Source organism: Oreochromis niloticus, linkage group LG12 (assembly GCF_001858045.2).
Source record: "Oreochromis niloticus isolate F11D_XX linkage group LG12, O_niloticus_UMD_NMBU, whole genome shotgun sequence".
Taxonomy (NCBI): Eukaryota; Metazoa; Chordata; class Actinopteri; order Cichliformes; family Cichlidae; genus Oreochromis; species Oreochromis niloticus.
The window spans coordinates 28,844,208-28,863,811 of record NC_031977.2 but is presented as its reverse complement, the minus strand read 5'-3'; the positions used below and the strand labels follow the sequence as shown (position 1 = coordinate 28,863,811).

The following is a 19,604-nucleotide window of genomic DNA, read 5'->3' as shown; positions in this document are numbered from 1 at the left end:
AAGTGGCCTCAAAGCTGCGACCTTTATATCCAAATGAAGAAATTCAGTTAATTAGCGGGTGTTCGCTCGTTTTTTCTCGAATTAATGCGCTAAATGTACATTTTCCTGTGAGAAAGGAGATCTGCTGGTCCAGCGTGCAGCATCACATCCTGTCTGACTGAACTGGGTGTAAACTCCGAGTCGAGGCGGGGAGGAACAGCAGAACTGGGAGGCTGTTTGGGAGGGTCACTGGAGCCACTGGTTTGTCCTGCAGAGTGAATGAAGTTGGATTATTATTATTATTTTTGTGTTGAATGCAGAAAAACAGAAGGAAGCCCTTGGGAGAACAAAAAAAACATGGTCCCCGGAATTATTTGGATATTTTACCTGTGATGTTTTGGAAAAACTTTCATCGGACGATGTTTTCTCTGCTTTTGGGAGGTTTTCTATGTATGAAGTATATGTTTTTATGTTCCCATAGGCCCTCTCGCTTCATTTTACTGCCTCCAATATTTATACCGTAGCTGGTAATTAACATAATCTTGCATTCGTGTTAATTTCGAGGAATGAAGGACAACACGGAGTCCGGATTGCCACCCAAACGCAGATTTTTTGGCAGTTTATGAATGCAGCTGTAATCACGCAGGGGAGCCTCAAGTACTTAAATGGGTCCATCACGAGAAAGAGACAATCAAGCTCCTTTATGTCTCAAGATCAGCTGCAGTTTCTGCACATTGTCTGTTATGAATAGACCGATCTCCAATTGAGCCTCTTCACTTTGAGATTTTTCGATTTTCGATTATACGGCTATTGAAATTAGGATGTGGCGCTTTTTTTCTCTCTCTTAGCTTGGTGGCTTGGTTGCTTTTTTTTGATTGACAGATGAAATTGACACTCGGGTTGCCTCTTATCAAGCGAAGCATTTCAATCTACCGCTAATTGCAGATATAGTGCCATCCTTTCTTTTCACTGCGTTTGATTGCATGGGAATACAGCCTCCTATCGTGCACAAGAGGAATGATCGATCATATATAGTTTTTCCCCTCCTAATTGCATCAAAATTTCTTTTGTTGCCAGGGTTTAAATGCAGGAGAAACTGTTATTCCTTGTTTTGGACCGGATATAGTGTGGGTTGGGGCAGAGATGCGTAATGCGCAGAGCAAGCTCCATCTCTTCTCCAAATAGGCAGCCTTCAAGATCCGAAAATGGTGAGTCACAAACATCTGGACGAGTTTGGTTTTCAACCTTTTCATTTCTTTGTCTTTCATTGACTCTCCCTATTTTATTTATTTATTTTCGTAGCGGGATAGAGTTAATTTGGCGGAAGCGCAGGTTTAATCGGGAGGAGATGGAGCGTAAAGACGCCAAAACTCAGTTTATCCACTTTCCTTTTGCGGTTGGAGTTCACATATTGCAAAGGTTCTAGGCTGAGATACAGATTCATGTAATTTTATGAAACTTGAAATTGCGAAATACCATACAACATATACGGGGAAATTATTAGTAAATATACACAGAAATAGTTAGCACTCACTGGCAAACCAGATCGAGTTATTTTTTTTGTTTGATATCAATGTTTTTTTCTGGACTGGATCTTCATGTTGGTACCACGTCTCTGGTTAGGATTTACATATTTCACTGACGGTTTTTTTTTTTTTTTTAATAAAATCTAAAAGATGCAAGAAACTGTATTTGCTATAAAAGTGATTTATTTTATTTATTTATTATTTCTTTTATTTCATGTAATTTTATTTTGTTGTCTTTGCGCAGTCTAAATCGGAGGTGAAGAAGGAGTCCGGGGAGTCTAGCCCGTCGGAGGCCGCCTGCCTCTGCCCTCCTCCGGCGGCAAAGAACCAGTGCGCGAGCTGCGGCATGGAGATCCACGACCGCTACCTACTGAAGGTGCGAAATTAACCCGTAAAACCTACAGTGAGAAGTAAGATTTGTTTTGTTTTTGTTTTTTTATTTAAGCGTAAGCTTCTCTTCACATCCCTGTCTTCAGGAAATCACTGATAATGACAGAAATGATCATTTTGCAAACGTTTCCTGAGGTTGCTGTCCATTTTTCTTCATGTCTGTTTTCTTTTCGAAGAAAATCCCAGTTAGTGTAGAATTCCAAAGAAGACTGTACAGAACTGTTCAAATGCTTTTTGTTTTAGTTTTTTTTTTTCTAACGCGGTTTAATTTCTAGTTGAGCATCTCGATTAAGAGAGCTATCGGAGTGTGATATGTCAATGTGTGTGTGTGTGTGTGTGTGTGTGTGTGTGTGTGTGTTTGAATCTACTCAGGTCAACAACCTGAACTGGCACCTGGGCTGTCTGGAGTGTTCAGTGTGCAGAGCGTCTCTGCGCCAACACAGCAGCTGCTACGTTAAAAACAAAGAAATCTACTGCAAGCTCGATTATTTCAGGTAAGAGCTCTGATGTTTTACGACGACTGTAGTTTTCCAAAGCTGCCTGTAAGAGTCTTATAAGCTTTTCTTGACATTTTAATATTTTTCTTAATATTTTCTTACTATTTTTCCTTAGAGCTTTTTCGACCGTTAAAACATAAAAACTCCGATATGTAATTTGATAACAGCCACAGCACTGAAATGTGTTTATTTTTCTATAAGGCCTGAATGGAAACTTATTAATCATTAGTTATCGTTTCTATAGGATTAATATTAAATTTGGCAATTATTAAAGAATAATGTATAATAATTAAAAAATTTAGTAAAGTGTAGGTCGCTTTTTTGCCTGATCGATGTAATTTATTCAGAAAAATAAATGCGACGATTTAGTTTGGTGGTTTCGATGCCACTCCATTTAACTGAGAATATCTAAAAACGTGTCTTATTAATAAACAACGCGGCGCATTAATTCCTCTTTACGGAAAAGAATAAACAAATGAAAAATGTGTATTTCACTAAAAGCATGATGCTGATACAGATTATTTATCTTGCCATTTTTAACAGCACCCGCCTGTCTTATCATATCAATAGAAATCTACACAGCCAGACTCGTTGGGCAGACTCTACATATCTTCAATTATTTGGGGGAAAAATACAAAAAGTAACCTTTTAAAATGCGGAAAGGGTGGAAAGTGTTTTTCCCTAAATATTTTACATTTAATCCTTCATTTAATAGAGTAGAAAAAACTTGCCATAAAACATTATTGTGCTTATGTGATAAATTATTGCACCTAAATTAAATTAATGTCCAGCTGTTTTTACAGCTTATTGATTTTTGCTCTCCAAGTTGATCTTTTGGTCTCAACATGATTTGGCTTTAGAGTCATAATTGAAAAAAAGAAAATAGAATAAATCACCAGTAAAACAATGTTTTAAAAATGACTTCTTGTGTTTCTATCTGCTTACTCTCATAAAACCTAATGACCAAAAGCCTCCAGAGGAAACAGCCTGATTACCAGCTGGCTGCCCTAAATGTCCCTTTCCATTTCAGTTAGTTTTGGCCTTTTGAGTATTTGCAAATTTGATAGAAAACTGGCGAAATGTGCAAAATCAACAGTTTTACTGGCTAATTTTGTGGTTCTTTCTAATGGAAGTGATGGCTATTATTTTAATTTGAACTTCTTTTGATTGACTTTTTAAAAATATACAAAATTCAATCATCTTGAGATGTAGCAGTCTGTTGCCACTGCCTGCTCTCCCACATCCTCTTACCCAGCATCTCACACAAATCACTCAAAGAGAAAGAGGACACTTATTATCTTACACTCACTTATTCTTCAGTCCAGTTACTTCAAACCGAGTGACTCACAGAAATCTCTGCGTAGGACATTTAGTTTCCACTGGTGGGAGGAATGCCTCCACCTTTCACTTTTCACGGTTCCAGTTTTCCAAAATCTCACTGGCTTTTCTTTCTGCACCAGAAATGTTCATACACTCAGTGAGATCATGTTGAGTCATTGTTTTTGTCCTGGGTTGTACCTTTCAGGCTACATGCAGATTCTATTTGGTGGACAAACAATCTGTGTGTGTGCAATGTTTAATTACCCCAAACAGAGATGTTGGATCATGCTAAGATAAGTCATGTTCAAAAACTAAAGCTTTATTGAGAGCAGATGATGCAAGATCGTATCAGTAATACGACTCCTCCGCACAGATGTTACACAAAACAGTAAAACTAATTATTTCATATTTTGCTGTTCTATATAGTCAAACTGTTTTTTTAGTCTTTTTGTGTGTTAACAAAATTTAACAAATATAGAATAGAGTTTGGTTGGACACCAGAATATCCCTTCTTGAACTCTGTAACCTGCAGCCAGCCTTCACCTGCTCGTGCTTTTCTTCTTCACAGTAGGTTCGGCACTAAGTGCGCCCAGTGTGGCCGACAGGTGTACGCCAGTGACTGGGTGCGACGGGCTCGGGGCAGCGTGTACCACCTGGCCTGTTTCGCCTGTTTCTCCTGCAAGAGGCAGCTGTCGACCGGGGAGGAGTTCGGCCTGGTGGAGGGCAGGGTGCTCTGCCGCAGCCACTACGACATCATGCTGGACAATCTACGCAGAGCTGCAGAGAACGGTAACCCAACCAGTGAAAGTTAATCTCACAGACATTGAAGATGAATGTCTGAGGTTGGATTACCAGCTAAAACCGCTGAGGGGAAAGTACCTGCTAGTATTTAGGCACACTAGAAATGCAGATTTTTGATGACTGATGAATGGCAAAACCTGAATCATACACAATGTCTAGTTGTGCAATTCTGAGGGATTTTTTTTTTTTTTTTTGGTTAATGAAACATTTTTGTGGTCTTTGACAAGATATAAGAAGATTTTTATTTGTTCTGCACGGCCTGACTTTGTAATTAGAGAGAAGAAGCAATCTTACTGATAGTAAGTCATCATTGATCCGTTTGTGGAATAATATCACAAATGTCTTTTGGAGTGTTAATTGGTCCAAACATCTTTAAGAATCGGGCTACAAGATTGAAGAACCAACATGGCTGACACGCTGGTTCAGTGGTTCAGATTTCAAACTTATTTGTTATTAATTAAATAATTTGGAGTAAACCGAGGGGGCTTTTGAGGCCCCTGTGTACTTATGACTTCACTTGTTTTGTAACCCAGCCTTGGTTTAAGCCTCAGTAACAGAAGGAGCAGCTCAAGCTCTAAACCTCTTCTACTTCAGTTGCTCTCGAGCTATTCAGCCCTTTTTAACAGCGATGTAATGCAAATAATCAGTTGAATGGAATGTTTTTCTTGATGTGTTTGGATTTCGGATTCATCATTTTAACTGGTGTAAAATTTCTGAATTGCTTTTGCTTTACTTTGACTATCTAAATTCCCTCCTGTTAACTTGTTGGACTAAAATTAAGTTGCGAGGGTCTGAAAACAGAGAGAGTGTAGAGGTTAAGAGAGCCTGGAAAAAAGGAAGTTTTGAGGAGGGCTAACAATAATAAGAGACGTTCGATGAAAGACAAATAGAGGAATAATTCCTTCATTTCTCACTCTGCTGTGCTCTCAGTGATTCAAACGTATCCCATAATGGTGTAAATACTTTGGATAGTGCGGCCGCTGGCAAGAAAACATTTTAATTATGTTACTGAGTAAATCTTCCATTTTGGGACATTGTAATAAGATTTTCTTTTCCTTTAACTTGCTTTGTGTAACTTTGCACTCTGATGACTGCATTTTAATTAGTGAATGATTACTGTGTCTATCTTAAGGCACAGGACTGACTCTGGAAGGAGCACTACCTTCTGATCAGGACTGCCAACCAAAACCAGCCAAGAGGGCACGGACATCTTTCACTGCAGAGCAGCTGCAGGTTAGCACCATTCTGATACATATGATTGTGTATGTGTGCAGCACAGTGTTACTTGCCATTTCATGCCCTCTGTGTGTGGCTTTGTGTGTTCGCAGGTGATGCAGACTCAGTTTGCCCAGGACAACAACCCTGATGCTCAGACGCTGCAGAAACTGGCAGAAATGACGGGACTGAGCAGGCGAGTCATACAGGTAGGCTATGGTCAAATCTGGTGATACACTATGGTTCAACTTCTACATTATATCAAACAAAAAAAAGTTTTCATGTAATATAAGCGTGATAGAAAAGAATAGGATGGTTTTGCTTTTTCAGGCTCCTGGAAACTGGTTAATAATCACACTTAATAACACAAATTTGTGATTGTAACTTGATGTTTTAGGATCATAAGTTAAAGAAACTGAGGAATCACGGTATAATATTATCTGTTTAGTATCCAGAGTTTTAAAAGGGTGATCCCATTATTCTTACATTAAAACTTCACATGCTAACGGACTCGTACCTCGCAATGCTTTTCTTGCAATTTGCTCTGATGATGCTTTGTCTTATTATGACTTAATTTCCACCCAAAAGTTTTTGATTTTAAGGGTTTCCAAAAGAAAAAGCAGACATCTTTGAGAAAGTTTTCCTTTCTTTTCACTGTTAGTGCTTTAAAAACATGACCCCTCTGGGAATGATTCCATTTCAACTCTAAGACCAATAAAACACAATTACCATTGTTGTACTTTACAGAGAGGCCAGTTTAAACACTAACACCATTAAGCTGCAGAGTAAAACACTCACACATCAAACTGGAGTTATCACCTGGCTTAGATGAAGAAATTAATGGGGTGTGGTGAGGGGAATCTGAACCCGGGACCTGCTCAGCGTTGTTGTAGCGTTTGATCATATCCACCTGCATTTTGCACGATCACATTATCAGTAATATTTTTTACAGGTTTGGTTTCAGAACTGCCGGGCGCGACACAAAAAGCAGCCGCCTCAGAGCAGCTTCTCTCAAAGCGCCCCGCTGTCCAGGATGCCCCCGTCACTGCCAGAAGATATCCACTATTCACCGTTCAGCAGCCCAGACCGACCACACCTGCTGGCCCTGCATGGATACCTGGACAGTGAGTGTCAAGTCTTTAATCGTCTGCTAGTGCCATTTAATGCAGGGTCCTTTTTTCACTCCTGGCAGGTGAACGATCAGCTTCCACTGCTTAAATGTGACATTTTACCTCAATCTCTCTCTTTTATATCATAAACTATGCACAGGTGGAAGCCGAATTACTCAAGTGCAACCCCTAAGTAGGAACTTGAAGTATGTAAGGAGGCTACTTCGTGCTTCCTTTAAGGAAGGAAAGTCATGAAAGATGTAATTATTTTACATGTGAAACACAATCACCCAACACACAAACGATTCCTGGTCTGAGACCTGGAGGAGACACAAATCCCTTTGGGATCGTGCCAAATCAAATATGGGGAGCCATCCACTCTGGTGACCTCTTGTGAATAATGGCGAATTTCATGTTTGCAATATCATGATTTGCATGGGAGATAAACGGTGCTTTATTCTGGGGTGGAAGCTGAAAATTTCATCGAGTGTTGGAGCTCTAAGGGAAGCTTTAAAGTAAAATAATGGAAACATTTGACTGCTAACATGGAAATCTGAAGGACTGTGAAGGAGGGATCCCCTCTCTGGTTTGTTTGTTTTTTCTCATCAGAATTTTGTTTTGATTTCTGGCAACAAAACAGAAAAATGTATTTATCAGACTTTCAGTCATTGCTGGTAAATTCCACTTGTGTTCATGGTACTTAAATGTTCACTGGAATCGCTTTGCACACAAGTTTTAAACTAGCTGAGCAAAAAACAACAACTTTCTGTTCAAGCGCCATGAAATAATATGTGGCTTAGAATATTGTTTATTAAACATTTGTACTAGAAAATAAGTTAAAAGAGAAAACTGTGCTAGTTTTTTAGCATTGTAAAGTATAGAAAGTTTTTAGCCTGCACATCTTTGTGGTCACAAGGTAATAAAACTGCAAAGATTACTACATAAAAAAGAACAAGGAGCCTAATTTCTTTTGTGTTTAACTGATTTTTAACATGTATTACTCTATTTGTGCACTGAACTTAAAGTGAATGTTAAAAAACGTTAGCTATAAATATTTGCACCCAAAATAGCTTCACATTAAAAAACAATGACAGACTTACATGTTTGTTTTGAGTAAAAAAATTTTTTTCTGATTTTGAAATTTCTTTATATTTGCATATGTACAACAGAAAAAAAACAGCAATAATAAAGAAATAAAGTTTAGAAATCATTTAGGAATGGTGATGTAAAAACTGGATGCCAAAACTTAAGTTTAGAAACATGTTGTTTACAAAAGTGTAGGTTGGGAGAAGAAAGCTATAAATAACTAATCACTGTTGGGTGGACTTCACAGTTTAAACATCCACCCACCTCATCTCCACCCAGTCCAGGTTCTTCAGACTGACCACAGGACAAATTTGCTGTTGGGTGGAAGTTATTTGTGAACAGCTTGTGCAGAACGTTGCTGGTGACAACACCAGCAACATCCACTGTACACTATGTGGGTATCAGCAAGTATTTCATAGGTACAGATTACATCCAGTGAAGTTACACTTTTATAAAAATGCTGTAATAGTATAAGGTGTGTTTTGTAGGTTTTAAAACCCTATATGGGAATATTTTGTGATTTTGAACTATTCTTTGAAACATTCACTCTGAGCCTTCTTCTCTGTGGTTTATCTCATTATTTTGATGCTTTAAGTATTTATGTCAGTCATCAGTAGCATTTTTGTTCAGCTTAATTATAATAACGTGGTCATGTTGCTTGCCAAGCTCATGTTGTTTCTCTTTCTTTGTGCAGCTCATCCCTTCTCTGTCCTCGCTGCTCCGGGCCACTTGACCCACCCGTCCATCTCTTTACCACAACTTCCCATCAGCCGCTGACTTGCTGTGTCTACTTTTCCACCATCGACACTCTGATGATGTTGTGGAGGGAAAAAAAATCCTTCGGGACGCCCTGTCAGCAATTTGCTCCGTTTGGAAGTCAAGTCCTCGGGTGACGGCAGGACCGCGCTTTCTAATCAGTCGGGTTTTTCATTGTGAGACTGCTGAGTAAACTGTGGTGAAGCCTTCAGGCTAACACAGGAGTTACTTTTTAATTTTGCCTTGTTTTTTTTTTTATAATGCAGAAGACCACTTTTATTTTATTTTCCTTTTTTTTTTTTTTTTCCACGGGACACGAAACATTGCATCGGAATTGGTTTTCACTTTCATACAAGATATTTTAATTGCTCCAACATGATCTTAAAGAACAGAAGAAAAGAGGAGTGGTTGTAGCAGTGTTACAGTAAAACCTCAGCATTTTTCTTTTTTACATTTTGTACTGGTGATGAGCACATTTGCAGCTTTATTGTTGTTTGTTGTTGTATTGTTGTCAGAAAATGGAAACTCTTATTTATTCAGAGCAAAACTTCACTTTTAAAAACGCACTTTTGAATGTGTCTTGAAATGGAAAAATTCAGTTACTGTACATTGTAAATACGGCCATGGTTTAATAAAATGTATCAGATCCCTTATGAAGGTTTTAGTGTTTGAATAATAGACAATCAGGCTGACTTGAAGAGCAAGGAGTAAAGTGTTTATACGTAAGTGTGTGTGTGATTGAAAATGCAACAGCTTGTCGAAGATGGAGTAGAAAAATGCGATGTTGTATGAGGACACTCAAAACCACTAAATCTAAAGGTCACCTGTCAGAGGCTAAGTACCTAAAGTAACCTGTTATTAAGAGCAATATCCCACGACAAACCTACACATCATCTCCAATTTACACGCTGTACTTTACAGGAAATGTGATCAATCCCACTGTGAAAACGATTATAGCCGTTTTCACTCGAAGCGTGGCCATCGATTGGGCAGTTTGTCGGCTTTTATGAGCTCTTTTAGCACAGAGTATCTACAGCTGTTATACTGATTGACAGCACTTAAGGCGCCGTGATGGCAAAGAGTGAATGGGATACTTCAAGCTAAAGCATATCGTTACATGTGTATTTTCAAAACCGGATCAATGTGGGGGCTTTTTAACAGCAAATCCAAGAGTGCGGCACCTGTGCAATTTCACATTCCTGCTCAAGAAGACCCCTGTCAGGTTCTGTAGAGTTTAACAAATCAAATAAGAGATCACATGTGTGACCATGTGACCAGTATACAGTTAAAAAGAATAGGGTGCGTATTGATTTACTAGAGATTTTTTATTATATTAAACCAGTTTTCTGATGTGGTTTATAGATACAGATATATTTAGGATTAGCACAAATGTTAGCATTAGCACATTTTCTGACAAGTGGTAAGTTTTGAAGATGACTCTTTACCTACAGAAATTGACTGTTTGCAATCAAAGTGAAAAGCTATTTTCTGTGTATAAAGAATGATCCATTTAAAGGACATAAATGCACAGTAAATAACTGCTTATTTAGATTCCTAGTTTGTATTTTATATCTTGTGAAATGAAATAGCTATTTGCACAAAAATCCAGAAACACCAGGATCAGTGAACTGACATACTTTCCACTGATGGTAGTCTTCCTCCTGTTGCTTGTAAAAAAGAAGCAGGAAAGTCCATTTGAGCCCCTGCTGCCTTAAGCAGACAGCAGATAAACACACACACACATACACACACACACACACACACACACACACACACACACACAATGGTTCCTTTATACTCCTCAGAGATTTAATTAAAGATGTCCATATGTTGGCTGGGCCAGGTGTGTTTGAGTGTCTATTGAGGCTGATTTTAATGTATATATGAGTGCTGTATTATCTCAGTGCTCTTGTTCTTTCCTAAACTTTGCGCTTAAATCAAACTTTCCTCTAATCAATCGCTTTCAATCAATTCAATCCAGGAGGAAACCTGTTCACTGAAACGACGCTGCTCCTTGTGAAATCTCAGAACAAAAGCTGTCTTCATGCTGAGCAGAGATGATTATCAGGCTGACACAGCTTGGGCCACCTGCCAGCACTACACTGTAAAAACGCACATTTCTTCCCCTCTCAGACGCGAGCGCTTAAGGCAGCGTTTAGGCATGTCTCTCTCCATGCACAAGCATCCCCGAACGCTAAAGTCGACCCATTTTTGTCATGCTGTCATGCGTCCGCCTCTGTGATTGGCAGCCTCAAGTGGTTGCAGATGAAAGCGGGCCCCCCATGCTAATGAATAGGCCCCTGATTGCAGAGCTGCTCGCTCGCTGAATTACAGCGTTGGCCGCCTAATGAGCAGATACACTGCAGTGCCCCTCGTCTCCACGTATTCACATTTCTCTCCTTCACGCTGATGAGCTCTCCCCTGCACAACAGTCAACAAAACCTCTGTGGAAGATTGCAACATGAGCCATCTTCATCAGCACCCTCCTCCTCCTCTAGTTTTTTTTTCAGACTGCCATATGCTGGCGGGGTCTTAGAATTTTTTGTGTGTGTGTTATTTTTCCTGCTTCACTAGATTATATTATTTGATTGCACTGAAGATGTTATACAAAGTAACTGAAAGGCTGATGAACATGATAATAGCTCAGTTCAGTTTAAATAAAGAAGCTAGATGTTTTGTGTTTTTTCTTACTTCAGTGGTCTACAGTCAAATGCATTACAAATAAATGTAGTCAAACTTTGCTAATTTTACAAGAAACTAAAAATGATGCTTAAATTTGTTGGTTGGCTCTGGTTTCATGGCATGTACCTAAGTCAGTAAGTCAGTTCTTAATTGAAACCAGAAAAAACTCAAATACATTTTGGCCACTGAAATTTGGCAAAAAATGTCCCGCATAAGGCCAGGCAATTTTCATTTCATCATTCTTCCTTAACTATTCATTTAGTTTCAATAAAACTCTATGAAGTATAAAACTGAATTTTCACATTTCAACTTTTATCTCTACTTTTGACCTTTTGACCTCCTCTTTGACCCTGGATCTGCTTTCAGAAAATCTGGGAAGTTCCATGTTTTTTTTAAGCATGTTGAAATATCCCACTAATAATAGTTCTCACTGAATGTACAAAACCTGAACCAATGAAATGTACACTCAGTGGCCACTTCATTAGGTACAGTAGTAGTACCTAATACCGCAGTAATACGTCTCTTTTAGTACTGTTCAACCGTTCGCTACAGCAAATATCTAATCACCCGGGCACATAGCAGCAACCCAGTGCAGACTTGAACAAGATGACCTGCTGAAGTTCAAACTGAACATCAGAATGGGGATCAAATGTTATTTAATTTAATTTGAACGTGGGATGGTTGTTTGTGCAAGGTGGGCAGGTCTGAGTATTTCAGAATGTGCTGATCAACTGGGATTTTCCTGCACACCCTTCTCTAGGTTTTGCAAATAATGGTCTGAAAAAGAGAAAATATCCCATGAGTAGAAGTTCTTTGGGGGATTATGATGCCAGAGGAGAGAGGGGAAAGGCCTGGCTGCTTTAAACTGATAGGAAGTCACAGTAACTCAAATAACCACTGGTTACATCCACGGTATGCAGGAGAGCATAAACAACACATCAAACCCTGAGCCAGATGGGCTGCAGCAGCAGAAAACCATACCTAGATCCACTCTTGTCAGCTAAGTATAGAAAACTGAGGCTGCAATATAGTTGCACCAAAACTGAACAATAGAAGAAAATCGTTGCCTGATCAGATCAGTCTCACTTTCTGCGGTGACATAGTAAGGTCAGTTTTGGCATAAACAATATGAAAGCATGGTATCAGTGGTTCAGGATGCTGGTGGTTTATCATGCCACACTTTAGGTCTTTTAGTATCAACTAAGCTTGTTTAAATGATTTCCTGACCACGCCTATACCTTTGTAATTAGTGTGCCCACTTGTGATGGGTGCTTCCAGCAGGATAACACATCATCTCACAAAGCTCAAATCATCTAAAACTGATTTCTTATGTCACTGAGTTAATTGTAGTCAACCACCAGAGTCAAACTCAGTCCAGTAGAGCACCTTTGGTACGTGGTGAAATGGGAAATTCATATACACCCAAACAAATGCAGCAGCTGTGTGAGGAATCTTTCCAGCACTCTCTTGAATCTGTGGCATGAAGAACTAATGCAGTTGAAGGGAACAGGGGGTCCAACATTGTACTAGTAAAGTGTCCCTAATGAAGTTCCTGCTGAGTAAACCAATACTAGTGTCCTAGATTGTTAAATGATTAAATAACTTTGGTTGTGGAGACATCCGTGTGCATACATGAAACAACGTGATGAAACTAACATATCTATTCAATAATGTTCTGGGTAAAACTGAAACTGATATTTCTCCATGTCAGAGCATCCACACTTGACAAAACCTCTTGATCTAGCTTGGCAGATCAGGCTCTAAACAAATTCAGTACAGTTTTGTTGAGTTGCTTTTTGATTTACTGGTATTTGCTAAGCCTTGTGTATCAGTTTGTAAAAACATGGAAGAAAGATGTACCCGAAGGTTTATTAGGGTCTTCTTTGCTTCTTTGAACCCTTCTCCTTAGTTACACATAAGCAGCTTCTCTGCTTAAGTTGTTCAGTCATGTATCTCTAATATCTTTATTAATGGTTTTTTGGTTCTTCATGTTCTTAATCATGTAATTATTAACTCAATCCCAGAAGAAGGACATTTTTTTCCAGTCATAGTTACTATGAGCAAGGAGTCTTTTTTCTGATGTCCCTTATTCTGGAAGACAATTATTTTTTCCCACAGACAGTCTTCTGTGACTCACAGTGGATGTCTATCTACATCTTGGCATGAAACTCTCCCAGTTAAAACATCAGCTAAGCATATTAAAAGATCATTCTGGTGTATTTCAATCAGATGTATTTCCCATTAAGGCTGCTACTGTGGCTCTAAAAGTCATTCTAACTTTGCTTCTCCTTCTCCACCATTCAGATCAGGGGTACTGAGGAGCTGCAAGACAGGGCATCACAGCTTTGAGCTTTCATTATGTTCTCGATTCTTACAGCATTTTTAAACTTTTGTTTTTTATTTTGACTCAGTATAAGTTAAATTCCTTACTTGCAAACATCTTACAAGGCTCTAGACTATGCTGACATGATAAAATCAGACTGTATCAACTGCGAATTTAATGTAAATGATGATTTTCAGTGTTCACATCTTACATGATAGGAATCTCCATGTCCACCACATCCCGAAGGTGACCAGATTGAGATGTGCTGGAAGGAAACATGAGAAGACAGACACACTGTGGTCATAAAGAGCTGGAAATAACAGCAACAACACTCAACTAGGCTGGAGAGTTTAAATGATGCTCAATAGGTACCAAGAGGCTCAAAGAGTTCCAAGTAAATACCCCCTCCAGGAATGCTTCCACACCCCTGACATACTTTCATTTTGTTAACGCTGATCGACTATCTGGATGTTACAGCAAACGTGAGACTCTCCAGAACATGTTTTTCCAATCTTCTATTGTCCAATTTTGTTAAGCCCCAGTGAATAGCATCAGTTTCCTGTTATTAGCTGACAAGAGTGGCACATACTGTGGTTTTCTGCTGCTGTAGCCGATCTGCTTCAAGGTTTGTTTTGAGATGCTGTTCTGCATGTCTCTTTTGTAACAAGTGGTTATTCAAGTTAATGTTTCCTTCTACAACTGGAAGATTGACTGGTGATTGACTGATTTGTGTCAACTAGCCTTTGCTATGCTAAAATGTAGCCTTTCCTACATTTTAGTATAAGAAGCTTCAAATTTAGTTTTCATGATATTGACAGTTTACTTAATTTATACAGCAGTTATCATGTTTAAACTTTCCTTTTAAGCTAATGTTAGCTTAAGCAGCTAATCAGCTATAATTGAGAAGATACTTCATCATGTGATTTTTTTATGTATTTATTTATTTTCAGTTATGCATCATGTTAGTTATTTTGTTATATTTTTTATATAATAACAGTTTATATTCTTATTATTTTATTATCAGTTTTGTCAATAAAGTTACAAGGAAAATAGGTTTGCTAGCTACTCCGCTGCTAGCTACATTTATTGCAAATTTTTAGTTGTAAACTTATTGATACTGCTCAGCCTTAGCATAGTTGGGTGTTATGAAAAGTGTTGCAGAGTGTCTAAGAGCTCCAGTATCTTTTAAAGATTGATACTTATGATTAGCTTTTAGATTAGATTAGCTTTTATTACCTGTCACCAGGGCTGCTCAATTATGGTGAAAAAATATATATAAGAAAGGAAAAATGATGCAATTTCTTTTCTCAATTATCTTATTTCATAATTGTTGGAAACCATAATTATAACTGATTTTAAATTAAAAAAAATTTTACCGTCATTTCTATAACCTAGATCTGGTTATAATAGCCTTCTCTTTCTTTCTTTTCTTTTCTCATCTTTTGCAGTCCTCCAGCTGTCAGCCAAACAGCAATGACTTTGCTAATTTCCTCCCAAAAAACAGGTGTTTATTTGCAGAGGTCTCACTTGTAAATGTAATGTCATCAACCATCAACATTTTCATCTTTTCTCATTCTAAGACTCTAAATTTGTCCCTCAAAAGTGGATTGTTTGAGGCTTCAGAGCTAGACCACGTCGACAAACAGCGTGATGGTTAACACTACATGAGTGAGCATTTTTAGGTGAAATGTCCTTTCTTTAGGAAAACTGGACCACAGTGAATTTACTTTATGGCTTAGAGTGTTTTGTTTAAATATAGATACTGCACAGCCCTACCATTTAACCCTGGCTATAAAAGCACTGCACAACTGTATTTGGTATCATGTTTCCAAACAAAGTCAAAACAAAGCAAAAGGAATTTATTTGGCTCTGGATTTTGGGCCTTTGCATAGTGCGCTGTAGAAAGTCATAGAAATAAACAAAGACCCTTTTTTTGTGTGTGTAAACGATAACTCTTACAGTAGCACATGAGAGCAGGGGCCCTGACGAAAGGCAAGGAAATAGCTGAAACTTATGATTCACTTCACCCAGGCTGACGGCCAACCACGCACCATGCAAAAATAAACATAGAACTCCACAGCAGGTTCCCAGATAGTGTTTACTTTGGGGAAATGACAACTGGTTTTGAAACATCACTGCACTTAAGTTTGATTTATAAGAAGCTGGAGCAGATTCTGAATCAATCTCCTGAGACATGTTGAAGACTGATATGATTAGGTGCTGCATGTCATATAAAGACAGTGGCACTAAAGCACACCTGAAGGCTGAGAATGCTGTTAAATTACTACATTTTACCCTCTCAGATGGAGCTTAAATGAAATGATTCTGTATATCATGCATATCTGTATAGCTTCCTCCATTTCCACAGGTTCCACAGACACATTCAGAAATTTCAAATTCTCCTATAATTCAGTCCTGGACAAATACTAAATAGATATAAAGTAAAGAAGAAGTCACTGTAGTGTATTACAAGAAAGATCTAAATGTTTTTAATCTCTGCACTCAACCATTTCCATGTCAGTTATGTGGCGTATGGCTGCTGATGATGGCTTTTTCAAAGTTATTAAAGCGTGATTCCCAAAGTGTGGTCTGTCGGCCCCTTGTGGGCCGTGAAGGTACTGCACTTTAAAATTACAGATTATTGTTTTAACGGAGATTCCCAAATAAGTGAATTGATAGAAACACAAAGTAGAAAGTGTTTCATTCTCAGCTCGTGGGGTAATCAGAGAAAGGTTTTGTTGGGTCCCATGAAGTTTTCAGACTTTAAAAATGGGCCACAGTGACCAGCGGGTTTAATGCTATCTCCTCCCCTTTTGCAAAAAAAAAAAAACTTTACGAAAGTACACCCAGTACACTTATTTGTGAATCTTGTAGTAGTACACTTAAAGGTTTGATCATATAAAGTCTATCACCAGTCCAGAATAATTTATCAGTCTCCTGGTAATGGCCTGATAAAGATATGGGAAAGACAACATGAAAAAGTTATATTTGTTTTGTATCCAGTTTGAGCTTCTGCCATACTGGAATGAGATGCCTGCTAAGGCTAAAGTTGTCCTTATTCCAGGCCATGGGATATCAAAAGCATGAGGACAACATGTGCAATCACTTTATACATTATTTATAGATTATATTGGCTGTAGTCTAATTTAAAGTCTGCACGTTAAGAAGCAGTTTTTCCAGTTATTCTCCAGTTTTTCAGTATTGTAAGCTAAACAGAAGCACCACATAAATCATTATCCTTATCGAAAGATATTGTGTCTTGAGCTTAAACTTATCTCGAACTTTTGAATAATTTTAACATGAAAGTGGGAAATAATTGAAGTGATTTATTTAAACTTGTGCAAACCTACATTGAATACAGCAAATAAGGGCAATTTATAGTAAGCTTGAAAGTCAATATTTGGTATGCTCACTTTTATAAACACTTTCAGGTAAGCCTTCTTGGAATTTTGCTAGTTAGTCTTGAAGGCCTCTTGAAGAAGAAGCTTTTTTATGTCAACTGCCTTTTGTTCCGTTCTCTGTCAAGATGATCCTACACTGCTTCAGGGATGTTGCGTTCTGGGCTCTGGGGACGCCAATCTATGAATGACAGTATTGCCACCAGCATGGCTTTAGTAGTCTGCGTTACGTTACGTGTTTAGGAAAAATGAAACTATGCTGTGGCTGTAGCTCAGGTGGCAGAGCAGGTCAGCCACTAATCAAAAGGTCGGTGGTTCGATCCCAGGCTGCATCCTGGCTGCATGCCAAATATCCTTAGGCAAGATACTAACCCCATGTTTGCCTACTGGTGGTGGTCAGAGGGCCCGGTGGCGCCTGTGTCCGGCAGCCTCGCCTCTGTCAGTGCGCCCCAGGGCAGCTGTGGCTACAATGTAGCTTGCTATCGCCAGTGTGTGAATGTGTGTGTGAATGGGTGAATGACTGAATGTAGTGTAAAGCGCTTTGGGGTCCTATGGACTAGAAAAGCGCTATACAAATGCAGGCCATTTACCATGCTGATCAGATTATTCACAATTCCATTCATTTTGACAAGATCCCCCAACACCACTGGCTGAAATACAGACCCAACCCATGACAGAGGCTCCATCATGGCTTTAGACACTCACCTTTGTACTTCTCTCCTGACCTGGACTGGACCTGTGTCAGGGATTTGCTGTATTTCTCCCAATATTTCTTAAGGAAAGGACTTTTAGATGCTTTTCATCTGCGGTAGATAGCGTTTTTGAAGCCTACAACCTCCATTTGTCATATTTGTCATATTTACTTAATTTTTCAAGGAGACACTGAACATGCCAAGATATCCTTAGTTTTGGACTAATAGCTCAAGTCGTCTGTTGTGTGTAGCAACAGCACTGATTCGTCCCTTGAGTTATAGATTCCCTTTTTGTGCTTGAATGATTTAAGAATAATTTCTAAGTAACTTAAACATAATTCTTCTGAAAATGGTCAGATACAAAGACTGGACTGTGAAGTATGAGTGAAGTAGCCAAAGCCTAGAGACCTACAGCTCAAGACCGCTTTAAAAAATTACAAGAATGTCTGGGTCATAAAGAAATCAGGAGTAGGTCAAGAGTTGCGCACTTTATTGGAATATAAATCTTTATATTTCTATATAACTTTTAATTTTCATACCATGGCTCTTTACGATTCAAGTAACTTGTGTCTGAAAATACTGAAGTTCTCTGCTGTAGTATGTGTTTTAAGCCACATGAAGGCGCTGTATCCTTGCTATGTCTTGCTTCAGTCCTCGTGAGAATCCGTTTTATGGCTTTTCCCGTTTGTCCAAGGAACAAAGATCCCACACATACATGAGAAAAATGTAACGAATATCAACACAAGTGTATTTTTACAACATGTATGCATCCAGTTGTATTACACTATGATGTAGTGACACAGTAATACAGACACACTTGTCCTGCAGTTAAGACCACATTTATTTTAAGTTAATTATCCATTTGTTTGATTCATTCTGGGCCAAGTTGGACAGCTTTAAGTCATTAATGTTAGTGTGCCTGCAGCCTGTAGAAACAGACGGGTGATAGGTGGCTTGTACGGTTAGCTTAGAAACGGCACAAAAGAAAGTTTCCACCTTGAGCTGTCCCAGAAGGTAGCCGGCCAATGCAGACGAGTGCTGGGCGGGGATGGGTGCAATGAGATGTAATTCATACAGCACTAAATCAGGTCACTGTCACTGAGAGCTCTGATCTTCTTGGCATAATAAAGCCCAAAGAAATCAAAAGTCATACATGTTTTCGACAGTAACAGGGGATTATATGCGCTAAGATGGAAATAGAGGGCTGAGAGACAATTCACCCTTATAAAATGGTGCGTGTGCGTGTTGATGTGGGTGTGTGTGTCTGTGTGTGTGTAAATATAAGCCAGGTTTCCAGTTCATCCACACCTACGCCCTGCATTTCTTTGTGTATTTCTCAGGGGTCTTCACTTTCTTTTCATTCTTTCTCTTCATTGTTCCCGTTTCCTCTCGTTTCTGCCCATCCTGGCTGGCCATCCTCAGGTGAAGCCTTCTCACATCACTCTAAAGCCATTGTGTCCGCTCTCAATACAACCACTGTGGAAAGAGACAGGTCAGATTCAAGTCTGAGGAAGCTATTGTGAGGACAAATATAGCAGTAAAGGCCAAATTTTCTGCTGGGTAGGACTGGTTTGTTTTTTATGTAACAATATTGAGTGAATACAACTTTTTTTACCCCAGCAAACTATTACATTTGTTCTCATTTTAACATTTTTTTCTGCCATATTCATCTTAGATATACTTATATTACCTGAAAAAAGCAGGTTAAACTACTGACAGTAGCAGTACAGGTTTTTCCTCAAATGAAAGGACACATTGATTTAAACTCATGCGCACCTCTGTATTTTTTCAGTCCTCCACAAGGTGTCATATTGCATCCTCTTCTTTGTT

At 38.7% G+C, this 19,604-nt stretch overlaps 1 protein-coding gene across 1 annotated transcript; it reads left to right on the top strand.

Annotated features, from left to right (window-relative positions):
* Positions 1–222: 222 nt before the first annotated feature.
* lhx6b (LIM homeobox 6b) lies at positions 223–9,324 on the top strand. Its single transcript, XM_019365218.2, has 9 exons — positions 223–429; positions 1,057–1,187; positions 1,750–1,881; positions 2,268–2,389; positions 4,281–4,501; positions 5,646–5,746; positions 5,842–5,937; positions 6,681–6,852; positions 8,618–9,324. Exons 2-9 carry the CDS (start codon positions 1,185–1,187, stop codon positions 8,698–8,700), a joined length of 930 nt encoding a protein of 309 aa, XP_019220763.1. The 5' UTR covers positions 223–429; positions 1,057–1,184; the 3' UTR covers positions 8,701–9,324.
* Positions 9,325–19,604: the final 10,280 nt, after the last annotated feature.